Source organism: Melopsittacus undulatus, chromosome 16, assembly GCF_012275295.1.
Source record: "Melopsittacus undulatus isolate bMelUnd1 chromosome 16, bMelUnd1.mat.Z, whole genome shotgun sequence".
Classification (NCBI taxonomy): Eukaryota; Metazoa; Chordata; class Aves; order Psittaciformes; family Psittaculidae; genus Melopsittacus; species Melopsittacus undulatus.
In genome coordinates, this window is record NC_047542.1 from 1,838,821 (window position 1) to 1,851,836 (window position 13,016).

General features: G+C 56.6%; 1 protein-coding gene across 4 annotated transcripts in view; it reads left to right on the top strand.

Moving 5' to 3' along the window:
• The window catches only part of CDK18 (cyclin dependent kinase 18), a 36,154-nt gene that overhangs the window by 20,254 nt on the left and 2,884 nt on the right, over window positions 1–13,016 (top strand). For 2 of the 4 annotated variants that reach the window (XM_031043864.2, XM_031043863.2), the window contains exons 2-15: window positions 3,953–4,107; window positions 7,603–7,748; window positions 8,271–8,396; window positions 9,936–9,992; window positions 10,209–10,323; window positions 10,456–10,550; window positions 10,629–10,691; window positions 10,986–11,109; window positions 11,187–11,307; window positions 11,607–11,704; window positions 11,868–11,973; window positions 12,173–12,215; window positions 12,635–12,725; window positions 12,889–12,966. In XM_031043864.2, the coding sequence (XP_030899724.1) occupies window positions 3,984–4,107; window positions 7,603–7,748; window positions 8,271–8,396; window positions 9,936–9,992; window positions 10,209–10,323; window positions 10,456–10,550; window positions 10,629–10,691; window positions 10,986–11,109; window positions 11,187–11,307; window positions 11,607–11,704; window positions 11,868–11,973; window positions 12,173–12,215; window positions 12,635–12,725; window positions 12,889–12,966 (1,387 nt within the window). In that variant the 5' untranslated portion in view covers window positions 3,953–3,983. Of the gene's footprint in view, window positions 1–2,591; window positions 2,712–3,791; window positions 3,841–3,952; window positions 4,108–7,602; window positions 7,749–8,270; window positions 8,397–9,935; window positions 9,993–10,208; window positions 10,324–10,455; window positions 10,551–10,628; window positions 10,692–10,985; window positions 11,110–11,186; window positions 11,308–11,606; window positions 11,705–11,867; window positions 11,974–12,172; window positions 12,216–12,634; window positions 12,726–12,888; window positions 12,967–13,016 lie in introns of those variants that run through there. The other 2 variants (XM_031043861.2, XM_031043862.2) reach the window with 2 other exon arrangements.

The following is a 13,016-nucleotide window of genomic DNA, read 5'->3' on the forward strand; positions in this document are numbered from 1 at the left end:
CATGCATTGAGCGCAGCTTAGGACATCTCCAAAGGCTGGCCTGGCGGGACGTTTTCCAGAGCATTCACCATTCCCAGGTCTGTTTGAGGCTGAGATCTGGATGTGCTCCAAGGCTTGGGGGAAGCTGCTCCAGTGGAAGGTGTCCCTGCCCGTGGCAGGGGTTGGGACTGGATGAGCTTCAATCCAAACCATTCCATGGTTGTCTCTTAACAACTTTCCAAGGGGTATTTGCAAGGCTGCAGGTGAGGGTTGGGAGCCCCGCGGTGCTGGGTGCTGTACACCCATGAACCAGGTCTCCCAGCCAAGGGCAACACCAGCAAGCTGGAGAGAAGGAAGGATGTGTCATCATCCCTGATTTATAGCTGGGAAAACCGAGGGATGCTGGAGCCGGAGGGGAAGCCAGGCTCGTGCCCAGTGCAGTCCCTGCCCTGAGGTCCTGCTGTTTGCTGCAGGGCTCCTGTACGTTCATAGGAATTGAATGCCCTCACTTCCTGCAGGATCCTGACCTCCTGGCAGGGGCTTTGCTCTCCCATAGGAGGGAAATGTCAGGCTCAGAGCTGAGCCCGATGTGGAGGGAGGAGAGAGCTGCCCTGGCTCTGCCCTCATCCCTCACCTTCTGCTGCAACCTTCTGTGTGATGGGCACATCATTGCCCATCCCAGAGCCTGTGCAGGATGTGACCCCCGCTCTGCAGGGCCATGCTGCTCCTTGCTGCATCTCTGTCCATTGGGACCAACTTACCCCGAGCGCTCACTGTGCTTTGCAGCATCTGTGCTGGGCAGGGCCCAGCTGGGAGCTTGGTACGCAGAGAGGATTCCATCCTGACAGCTGAGCAGGCTGCTGCCTGGGCCCTGGTCTATGTGAGAGTAACCCCACAGTGCTGGAATTCCCTTTGGCTTCCCAGAACAGCCTCAGACCTCTCCCCATCCCCTCAGTGCCCACCCCCAGGACACGGCTCTGGCCCTGCTGGGGCAATATGGGGCATTGGAGGAGCCAGGGTTTGCACAGGAGGGTGCTCCAGGGATGGGGCAGCCACAGCTTCTCAACTGGTTGATGGGGCAGGTTCAAGCCATTCCCCTTGGCCTGTCCCTACAGGCCCTTGTCCCAAGCCCCTCTCCAGCTTTCCTGGAGCCCTTTAGGGGGTCTCCTGCCTTGCAATGTGAGGAGGGGCATGATTGAACTGGAGCTGGGACTCCTTGTTTATGTAGCTCTGTAGCCACACACAGCGATGCTCGTGGGCTGTGTTTGCAGAGCAAACAGGGCTCCCTGAGCAGGATCCATCCTTTCCCTGCCACTCGCAGGAGTGAATCCATGCTGCCTCATAGCCGGGAGCTGCAGCTGCTGAATAGGGCTGTTCATTTTGCCTGGTAAACACAAGTGCGAACCTCTTGGCTTAAAACAAGCATCCAAGGCCCTCCAAGGCTCCCACCCTTCCAGCTGGGAAATGGGGGCAGGAGTCTCTTGTAATGGGAAGGAAAAAAACGAGTCACTTATCATCTGTGAAAAGCAATGAAGTGGTTACTGCTTGAAAGCCTTTCTGAGCCCCTGCAATGTGCTGAGGAAGAGAAGGGGCAGCTCCAGACACTGCTGATGGTTTGTCTGTGCCTAAAATACCTGCCTCTTGAATGCCATAGCAGAGAGCAGCGGGGTTTGCCATACAAATGCAAGAAGGATTCATGTGGGTAGTCCCATCCGGAATGCCTCTGGGAACAGTTCACTGTGAAAGAGGGAATGTGGTTATTGCAGCTACAGCTTCAGACACAGTGTTTAAGGAATCGTTAACATCTTGTCTTGATCATGTGATGGGTTTTCCTGATGGGATTCAGCTTTGGGCTCTTTGAAGTGTTTCAGCCAAGTATTTACTCTCTGACTGTATTACAGCAAGTGCAGATCATTCACACTCTGGCTTTAATCCCTGGGCCTTGGCCAAATCCCAACCGGAGTGATTTCATTTTTGCCTACCGATGCCTAAATTCCCTGTTGGCTCTTCAGACTGCTTCTTCCTTCGTGTCCTGCCATGCAGCTTCGTGTTCCTGCATGTTGTTAAGCAGCCAGGTTCTTCCATCCTGTATGACTACTGCTGAGGGCTTGCTGTGATTCCCTTCGAGATCCCGCAGGCTGGAAAACCAAGTGATGTCACTGCTTCACTTTGCAAGTGTCACTTTCTCTGGGAAAGTCAATAAATGCCTCCATTTACTACACTAAATGTGATGGGGAACAAGAGGCAGCCACTAGCAAGTCTTCCTTCAAAATCCACTCTGTAGAGAGGGCTGCGATGCTCCCTTCAGCTGTTAAAGGGATGCACCCAAAGAGACAATGAGGATGGAGCGGGTTTGGGGCAGCTACCAGAGTGCAGAGATGGGTGGAAACCTACTTATGTTCTCTTCTGAAAGAACAATCACTGGGGACTTACCTGAGCATTAATGTGGAAAGATTGGCTTTTGTTTGAGTCTCTGATGTACCTGCTGGGAGCATCAGGGATTTTATTCTTTGGACTTTATCCTTGGCCATGAGGACAGCACCAGCATGGAGACTTTGTTAATGCTTAATTCACTGGTGCCAGCATCTTTGTTTCTGTAGTGCCCAGGAAACATTGCAGTGTCAGAAGCCTCAAGTGGATGTGTCTAGCATCCTCCTGCCTCTCTTTGCAATGGAAAGCAGCCTCCAGCCTCCCTTCCCACCCCTGGCCAGACACCCCAGCCCTCATTCCAGGTACACAAACACTGCTGTTGAGCCTTCAGCTTTAGGCTTTTGCAGCATTAAAGGTGGGAGATGAATGGGGATGGTTGAGGGATTCAGGTGAATTCCCGGGATCCTCAGGGGATTGCACCCACAGCAGGGTGCCATGCCTCACCGGAGCCTGGCAGACACCCAAACAGAGTGCTTTTATTGCTGACAGATAATCTTTTAAGCTTTCAGATGCAGGCATGTCAAGCCAAGTGTTCCCGTTGCCCTGGCGACGCGATGCAGCGGCTCCCGGATGCTGTGTCTGATCGCATCAGTCTGGAATGTGATCACTTTGTGCTGATAAGCCCAGGAGTAGCAGAGCCAGGGAATTAGGCTGCTCAGCTGTAGCAGGAGCACCCAGGTGCAGGGGGTGACCTGCTCCAGGAGGAGCTGCAGGGTGTGTGTAGGAAAGGACCCATCTTGTGTAGATTTTGGTGCTTGTTTGGTACCCAGGGATGATGTGAGGCACTGGCACAGGGTGCCCAGAGAAGCTGTGGCTGCCCCATCCCTGGCAGTGCTCAAGGCCAGGTTGGACACAGGGGCTTGGAGCTGGAGGAGCTTTAAGGTCCCTTCAACCCAAACCAGGCTGGGATTCGGTGACTTTCCCCTTAAGATCCCCCCTGGGCCGGTGGCTGAGAGGAGCTTTAAAGCAGCCCAGTGCTGTGAGTGGAAAATCCCCTGCCAGACAGGTTAGAGGATTGGGATGATCAAGGCTGGTGGAGGAGCATCCCTGTGCTCATCGGATTGGGAAGGGGAGGGGGACAGACCTAAACCTCCTGGGGCCTGGGACTGGAAGGGGCAGAGCTGTGGCTGTTTGGCTCAGAGGCCTGGCAGGAGCCACAGTGGGAAAGGCAAAGCCACGTGTGGCTTGCTCAGCTCTGCACCCTTTGCCATGTGTCCCTGGCACGGGGGGTTCTTCCTTTAAGAGTTTTATTGCTTTAATCAGATCCTTGGCTGAGGCCATTCTAAGGCCTCTACAAGATGAGTCACTGGGGAGCCTGAGGGCTGGAAGCATCTCCCCTTGCTGTGGCTCTTGGGAACTGAACTTGCCCATCACTGTTTGCTCTGCTTTCCTTCTATTTCTGCCCTGTTTCCTGGAGTTTCTGAGGATGCTGTAAGGCACAGTCTGTATTGGTACAGGTGATGGAGCGGGCACAGCCCTGCTCTGGGCTCACCGCTGGTAACTGCCTCCAGCCTCTCACCCTGCTCTGTCCCGTTCCCCGCAGGGCTCTGCCATCCCTCACAGCACGAACCACCATGAACAAGATGAAGAACTTCAAGCGGAGGTTTTCACTCTCGGTTCCCCGGACAGAGACCATCGAGGAGTCGCTGACGGAGTTCACGGAGCAGTTCAACCAGCTCAACAACCAGAGGAATGAAGGTGAGGAGCCTCCGGGCGCCTGCGCCGTGCTGGGGCTGCTCAGGAGCATCTGGGGTCGGTGCTGCCTGCAAACATCTCTGCTCCAGCCCTCAGGCCTTTCGCTGGGTGTGTGGGAAGTTACTGCCCCCATGTCTGTGTTGCTCTCCTCATATCCAGCAGGATTAATAACACTGTGTCGTTAAATCTGGTCTGCAGAGAGATTTATACTTGCATAAGGAAAGCGTTATTGGGAGGGAAAGGTGTTTGCGCACAAGGAGAGGAATGATACAGCTGTGGTTAAGGTGAGATTGGGAAAGTGTGGGATCTCCTGTCTGCCCAGAATGAAGGTGGTTGAGCCCTCTCCAAGCTGACACCTCCACCAAGAGCAGGAGGGCAGCAGGGGCTCCATCCCTGATGCTCCAGGGAGCCATCTCTGCCTCCTGGACCCCACTGCTCCTGGGAAGCAGGGAGCAGGGAGGTTTAGGGTTAACACCTCCATCAGCCAAACAGGGCACATCCCTTCTGCAAACAGCAGCCTCCCTGCAGGCTGGGGCAGGCTCTGCTGTCTGCTGTGGGCACATCAAGGGAGGGGCAATGCTGGAGGCACAGACGGGAGCGCATCACACCGAGGTGCCTGTGCATGGGCAAGCAGGCAGAGCACTGCCAGGCCTTTGGAAACCGGATAAAGTCAGATCCGATTCATCCAGGGGCAGATTTGCTGCTGCAGGAGCAAGGCTGGAGCGCTCGGGGCCATCATACCATGTGCCTGCTGCTGCCTCCTCCCCAAACAGCTCACTCGTGCCGGTGCCCTCAGCATCACTTGGGTCACGTTCAAGCTCTTCCTCCCCTCAGCCTGCAGCCCTAAGTGCTGGATGCTTTGGCTGCACGTAGGGGCTGAGGCCCTGATGTAAGTGCCTGGCATCGGCAGGGAGGGGTTGTCCCTCTGCCAGCAAACCTGCTTGAAAGGAGGGATGAGGCAACCTCATTTAGAGCTGGCTTCCCTCGCTCCTGCAGCTCCCGATGTTCCTCTTTATCCCTCCAGGCTGCCCTGAACAGCATCCCTTCATCCTGCCCTGCTCTGACCCACGCACACCCTAGCAAGCTGTCAGGGCTATAATTAGACTTGAGCTCTTAATTAGATGTGCAGAAGCTGTGGGGATAACATGGTGCAAGGCTAAGGCCTGGGTGCTGACTCCAACATGGTCTGTCCGTGGGACAAATCACACAGACAACCATAGAATCCCAGATGGTTTGGCTTGGAAGGGACCTTAGAGCAGGGACCCCTTCTACTGGAGCAGCTGCTCCAAGCCCCTGTGTCCAACCTGGCCTTGAGCACTGCCAGGGATGGGGCAGCCACAGCTTCTCTGGGCAGATACAGCCTCAGTCTTCGGGCTGCACAGGGTAAGTCCCAGTTTGCAGTGGCACAAATCAGAGCCAGACCTGCCCTTTGGAGAGCAAGGCCGCAGGGAAGCGGTGCTGAGGGGGAGGAAGGAGGATGGATGATCCCAGGTCTGAGCGTAACAGAGCCTTGCGAGGAGAGCTGCTGCTCAGCAGAGTAATGAGAAGCTGTAAGTCAGGCAAGCAGGGAAGGGTTCTGGCCCCTTTCCTTGGGACATCGAAGCTTGTGTTGGCAGAGGCCGGGGTTCAGTGTATTTATAAGGAAAGGCAGGAGCTGGTGGAGCAGCCGCTGTGTCTGCGGCCTCCCTTCAGCTTGCTTTGATATCCCAGGCAGCCTCATTGCCCGCAGTGCCGGGGCTCACCCTAATCCACATGAAATACCGGAGCAGAATCCAAGAGCTCCTTGCCTCTGCGTGCCCACAGCTTCCATCTCCTGCTCTGAGCACCCAGCAAGGTCTGAGGGGACCCTCAGCATCCGTGCGGGATGGGCACCTCACGACAACAGGGATGCAGTGGCACATCCCACCTTGCCCCTCTGTGTATTCTGACATGCTTTCCCCAGCCTGTGGTCCTTCATCTCTTCTGTGTGTGTCATTCCCATATTCCTATATCCCCAATCCCATATTGTGTGCAGAATGTCCAGGTGTTGTTTTACCTCTGGCTTTACATCTGATGCTCTTGTGGATGAGGAGGCTGACACTGATCTACCTGCAGGGCTGCTGGTTCAGAGGCACTGCTGCAGATTAGCACTTTTTGGGGCAGGCTGCATTTTTGACCACCGTTTTGGGCTTGTTTCCCCGTGGAAACCAGCACAAATTCACCCAAACTCTCAGTTCAGGTGGATTGGTTGAACTCCTTCACTCGGATTTTCAGTGGCCTTTGGGTCTTTTCCAGATAATTTGCTTAGGAAGTGAGCAAGTTAAAAAGATTGGATCCACTTTAATTGATCCACGTTAATTTCATACCTGTGATTAATTCCGGGTAAGCTTCCAAACCTTTCCTGCACAAACAGATGGTGAGCAAGGGACAGGGACCAGAGTCCTGCAGCGGCCCTGGGAGAAGGAGTCACTCTGTGCCTTGGTCTTTTCTGTGTGCCCAACACCTCCTGCTTGTTTCAGATGCTCCCGAGCCCAGTGGCTTGGGCTGATCCCATCCCTTAGGTGCAGGCTGTCTGTCGAGGACACCCTGCATCCCTGAGCTCACAGGGTCCCACAGTGACCATGCCATGGCAGCACATCCCTTCCCAGGTCAGTTGCCTGCCACCTCTCATCCATCAGCCGAGCAGGCTGCAGCCAGGTCCCAGCCCTGCTCACTGCCCCGTGAAAAGCAGCCTCCAGCAATGAGCTCATCCCTGGCTGCCTCAGCCCATGAGTTAGGCAGGACAGGGGATTGTGTCTGTGCAGCCCAGGGGGAGGGCTTGGCGAGGGGCAGGGCTCCGAGGCACAAACTGGGGCATCACAAGAGACCTGGAGAGGGGCTTTGGACAAGGGCCTCATTCCTTGCTCTTTTCAGGGTTTCTTGGGCTCCGTGAGGCTTCACACCTGCGGTCCCTGCGGAAGTTGTTTATCTGAGCTGCTTTGGTTTCCAAGAGGGTTTTTGTGCTCTCAGGGTTGGGGCAGGAAAGCCTCGAGGGTTTCCCCAGAGGCAGGGCTCTTTCCGGGATGCTTTCATACAGACCTAGCACAGAGCTAGGGAGGGGTTCCAAAGTGCAAGTCATGGTTTGTCTGATGTGATGCTAGTGAAGGTACTAGGAGGTTCGGATGAACACTCACCCCTGTGGTGATGCTGCAGCAATGCTGCTTGGTGGCTTGAGCACTGGGCCGGGACATGGGACATCTGTGTGGCCTTGGGTATGAAGCAGTTCCTGTCTCTGCATCCCCCTCCCTGCCTGCCAAAAGGGACCCTCATTGCAAGGGGCTGCATGAGGGATGCTGCTGAGCGGAGCTGTGTGCATGGTGATGCTCAGGAGGCTGCAGCAAAGAGCAGGTATTCCCTGTGCCTCCTGGGTACAGAGGAGGAAGGAGGTTTTCCCATGGCCCCAGAGCATCCCTGCCTGCTCTCACTCTCCTTTCACCAAAGCAGTGCCTTGGGCTCACTCTCCTTTCTCTTTGTCCCCAGACCTGGCTCAAGGGCACCTGCAGTTGGGACACCTTGGCCGGGACTTCCGAGCAGACACCAGCCCCATCTCCCCATCGGAGGGGGAAGGCCAGAGCCCAATGGCCGTGCGCTACCGCAACAGCACCCAGCGCCGCTTCTCCATGGAGGCAGGTTCAGCTGTGGGATGGGGCGGGCAGGAGGGATGCGGCCGGTGCTGGTCATCACCTACCAGCTGGCTGGGGTTTGACCTGTGGGGACCTGGGCCCTGATGTCCTCTTGGATGCACTGGGCAGGATTCCCGCAGTACCTGACAAAGCCCCGTGCACATCCCTGTGCACACCTCCCCTTCCCCTTTTCCTTTGTCTGAGGGTCCCACAGATGCTGCCCCCATTACTAAACCAGCTCCGTTTGAAGAGCATTTCTTCCTGCATCACCAAATGGTTTGGGTGGGAAGGGACCTTAAAGCTCCTCCAGCTCCAGTCCCTGCCACGGGCAGGGACCCCTTCCACTGGAGCAGCTGCTCCAAGCCCCTGTGTCCAACCTGGCCTTGAGCACTGCCAGGGATGGGGCAGCCACAGCTGCTCTGGGCACCCTGTGCCAGTGCCTCAGCACCCTCCCTGGGAAGAACATCCCTGTCCAGTGCTGTCACCAGGTGCATTCATGCCCTGCTGCTCCGTCCCTCCCTGCAGGATGTCAGCAAGCGCCTCTCCCTGCCCATGGACATCCGCCTGCCCCCCGAGTTCCTGCAGAAGCTGCAGATGGAGAGCCCGGAGTTCCCCAAGCCCCTCAGCAGGATGTCCCGACGCGCGTCCCTTGTAAGTGTCACCGTGCGGTGCCAGGCACAGCATCCCAGGCCATGCACACAGCCCCAGCCAGCCCCGTGCTCCCTGCCCATGCCATGCTGTGCAAGCTCCCTGTCCCCGTGCCTCTGACGCACCCATCTGTGCCCATGCAGACCCCTTTCAGCACACATTCCCCCATCGTGCACACTTGCATTTCTACCGTGCAGATCACTCACCTCTGCACATCCCTGCCTTGCCTCTCGGCCTGGCTTCTTCCAGATGGGAGGAGGTAGAAAACCCCCAGTGCTGGAGCTGCTGCTGCTTGAAATGCAGATGCTGATAAATAATGCATTTGCCTTTGCATTAGTGTTGGCATCTCAGTTTCTTTACTGCAGAGCATCAGCACATGTAGGAGTATAAACATGGTGCCCTATTTACAACGGTGCAGGTGCTTGTCCTGTTGCCCAGGGGTGCTCAGTGCTGTGCAGAGACAACAGCAAGCTCTCAGCAGGCCTGTTCAGGTCTGATGTGCCTTTCCAGGGGAGGGAGGAGGAAAGGAGAGCTTGCCTCTACCTGCCTGTTCTGTCTAGTCAATAAACCAGACACAGCCAGAGCAATGTGCCATCAATATTCACGGCCCCTCCATGAGTGAGGCATGGTCCTGCCAACCTGTGGCTCTGGGGTGTGCACAGCACCTCTGGTTGCAGCAGCCACTTCAGTTCCCTGCTCAGGACACGGCTGTTCCCAGGGTATGCAGAGGATTTGGGGCAGCCAACATGGGATAAAGAGATCCAGGCTGTTCCCCTGGGATTTGCTGGTCCATCTGCAGCCTGTGTGAGCAGGAAAGCAGCATCCCTGCTGCCTGTGGCAGCTTGGGAGAGCTCTGTGGTCTGAGCAGTGGCTGTGGCAAGGAAAAGCCTTTCCATGGGGCAGAGCTGGGGAAGAGGGGATGCTGTGAGAGCATCCCAGCCCTGGGGCTGCTGGTTCTGCAGGCAGGGCCCTGGGCACAGTGCAGGTGCTCCTCCAGTGCCTCCCTTCCCTGCAGAGCCCCTGCTGATTGAGCGCTGTCCATCCAGCTCCATCTGGTGATGGTGAAAGGCATGGCAGTGGTTTGCCTTGGGAGCCATCCCCTACCCGGCACACAGATGTCCATGGCAGGGGGTTGGGACTGGGTGATGTTAAGGTCCTTTCCAACCCAAACCATTCCATGACTTTATATTCCAGACTCACCAAAGAAGTGTCTCTGTTCCCACAGAAAGCAGCAAGGAGCAACACCTAAACCTGTGGCCTTGCAGTGGTGCCCTCTTTCACTGGGAGCAGGTCTCAGCAATGCATGAAGGAGTTACTGTTCCCAATGGGAAAATGTCCCTTTCATGCTCCATTTGACCAGCACACAATGAACAGAGTCCTGGTAAAGACCAGGATATAGGAAAGCACTGGAGGAAAGGCTGATGGTATGGCAGGGAGGTGGCTGAGAGGAGAAGGGAGCTGCAGTGGGAAGGGGCAGTCATGCAGCCTGATGCTGGTGCATCCGTGATCCCTCCCAGTGATGTTTTCCTTTCTCTCTTACAGTCAGATATTGGGTTTGGGAAGCTGGAAACCTATGTTAAACTGGACAAACTGGGAGAGGTGAGTAGACCATGAAGCTCCTGCATGGATCTGAATTAAGTTACAAGGGCAGAATGCAGCCACATTCCTTCAGTACCCTACCAATTCCTAGAACAAGTCTTTCTGTGGGCTTCTGACTTGGCCCTGTTGCTTCAAGTGATCCAGTTATGGAGCACACCAGTGTTGTGCCATTGGTCAGGGGTCTGCAGGGCTTGTGCTTTCTCTCTCCCCATGCAGGGCACTTACGCCACTGTCTTCAAGGGGCGCAGCAAGCTGACCGAAAACCTCGTTGCCCTGAAGGAAATCCGCTTGGAGCATGAGGAAGGGGCACCTTGCACGGCCATACGGGAAGGTGAGGCCAGGAGGGGCTTTCCCCATCACAGGAAGCAATGCTAGGTGATGGATGGCTTTGGGGTGGGTGGTGTGGGGTGACTGGTGCAGTCACACAGAGCAGCCCCAGCTCCATCCTGCCATGTCCTTGCAGTGTCCCTGCTGAAGAACCTGAAGCACGCCAACATCGTCACCCTGCACGACATCATCCACACGGAGCGGTCCCTCACCCTCGTCTTCGAGTACCTGGTGGGTCTGGGGGGACTTTGTGTGGGAGTGAGGGGATGGCCCAGGGCAGGAGAGGCTGACGTGTGCCTCCTGTTGCAGGACAATGACCTCAAGCAGTACCTCGATAACTGTGGGAACCTGATGAGCGTGCACAACGTGAAGGTAGGATGAGGAGGTCTGTGTGGGGGAGCTCAGCTGAGTGTGGTGCTGCAGGGCTGGTGAGGCTGGACACCTCTCTGTGCTTCATTCTTGTTAGCGTGATGCTCCACCAGCATTGCTCCAGTCACTGCACCCTCAATAGCACTACTGTGCATGCAGACGTTGTTCATCCCCTGGCGATGGGTCTGTAGCGCATCCCACCCCAGGCCAGCTTCGAGGGGGCTTTCCTCCCATGAGCAGACTCACTTTGGTGCCCAGGTCACCTTGCTAAATGCAAACCCCTTCTCCTCCCCACAGATCTTCATGTTCCAGCTGCTGCGGGGTCTGGCTTACTGTCATGGGAGGAAGATCCTGCACCGAGACCTCAAACCCCAGAACCTACTCATCAATGAGAGGGGGGAGCTCAAGCTGGCTGACTTTGGTGAGTGGAGCTCACTGGGGAGGAGGCAGCATTGCCAAGAGGTGCAGCTCCTCAATGCCCATCCCTGTCATCCTCAGGACTAGCCAGAGCCAAGTCAGTCCCTACAAAAACATATTCCAATGAGGTGGTCACGCTGTGGTACCGGCCCCCCGATGTCCTGCTGGGATCTACCGAGTATTCCACACCCATCGACATGTGGTGAGCTCCAACCCCAGCTCCCTGAGCTCTCTGAGTCAGTGGGTTGGCCATTTCCACCTCAGTACTGTACATGCCCAGCGTTGGTTACACTGGAGGGTGCTGAGATCAATCTGGTTCCATGTCCCCTGGGCTCAGGTCCTTGGAGCCACATTGGGGTGAATGGTCTCCTGTAGCAGAAAGGGGATGCAGCTCCTGGAGCTTGTTTCCTTCTCCCAGAACCTCAGCCCTGGCCAAGGGGTAGGGGGGTGGCCACAGGAGCTTCTCCATCACTCATCCCGGGGTCTCTGCTGCCGCTTTAGGGGCGTTGGGTGCATCCACTACGAGATGGTCACCGGGCGGCCCATGTTCCCCGGCTCCACCGTCAAGGAAGAGCTGCACCTCATCTTCAGGCTGCTGGGTGAGGCTCGGCTGGTGCTGTACCCCCGGCGGCCACGAGAGGGCAGTGCCGCCTGCGCTGCGGTGCGGGGTGCGCAGGAGGGGGAGCTCCTGCCCCGTCCGGCCGCTGGGTGCATGGGGCTCTTCCCTGTGCACCGGTACACGTGGTGCGGTTCCCTCCCCAGGAACTCCAACAGAAGAGACCTGGCCTGGGATAACGTCCAATGAGGAGTTCAAGGCTTACAACTTCACGCAGTACCGAGCGCAGCCCTTAATAAATCACGCCCCAAGGTACCTCCTTGAGCAGGGATGTGGGAGGCATGAGGTGGTTGTGCTTTTGCGGGAAAACCAGTTTCATTTGCTCCATACGGTGGTGGCAGCTTCTAATGCAGCTGGGCATGGAGGTCCCGGTGCTGCTTGTCTCTTGTATTGACCATTGCAGTGTCCTGGGTGCAGTAATGCTCCTTTCTTTATTTCCTCCTTCTCTCAGGCTGGACTCAGAAGGCATTGACTTGCTGATGAACCTCCTTCTGGTGAGTGGTAGAGCACTTCACATGGATGGCAAAGGGATTTTGGAGCCAGGCAGGAGAGGAGCTGTGACTGCAGAATAAGCCATGGCCCTAGATCTATGGCCTTGTAGATGCTCTCCCAAACCACCTCCCATTCAGGATGGAGAACCAACCTTTGCACTGTGTCCTCTCAGACACCAGTGAGAGGACACAAACCTGATGATCCGTAGGGTACAAGATGAGCAGTGCCCCTGTGTGCTCACACAGCGTGCGCTGTGCCCCGTGCCCGTACAAACAGCACTGGCAGCTGCCTTCAGGGTGCACACAGTGCTTGGACCCACAGTCACCACTGTATTGCTTGGGTAGATGTGCACCCCCCCGTGTGTGTGCTGGGTGCAACCCCCACGGGCAGCCTGTCTGTAAGTGCCTTTCCCTGTGTGCAGTACAGAGCCAAGGGCCGGATCTCGGCGGAGGCAGCTCTGCGGCACCCGTACTTCAAGAGCCTGGGGGAGCGAGTGCACCTCCTGCCTGACAGTAAGTGCCCATGGGGGGGAGCGTGGGGGCTGCGAGAGCAAGAGGCAGCCTGGGTGGGACAGGAGCATTGGGCATGAGGGAGCAGCTCCCATGAGCTGCAGTGCATGAAGGGGGCACCGCTGTCCCTCCTGGACTGACCCCCCCTCTCTGCCCCCCCTGCCAGATGCCTCAATCTTCTCCCTGAAGGAGATCCAGCTCCAGAAGGACCCTGGCTACCGAGGCTCAGCCTTCCAGCAGTCAGGTAGGACTGGGGAGAAGCATGGACCTCTCCCACGTGGTGCCATGGGTGCA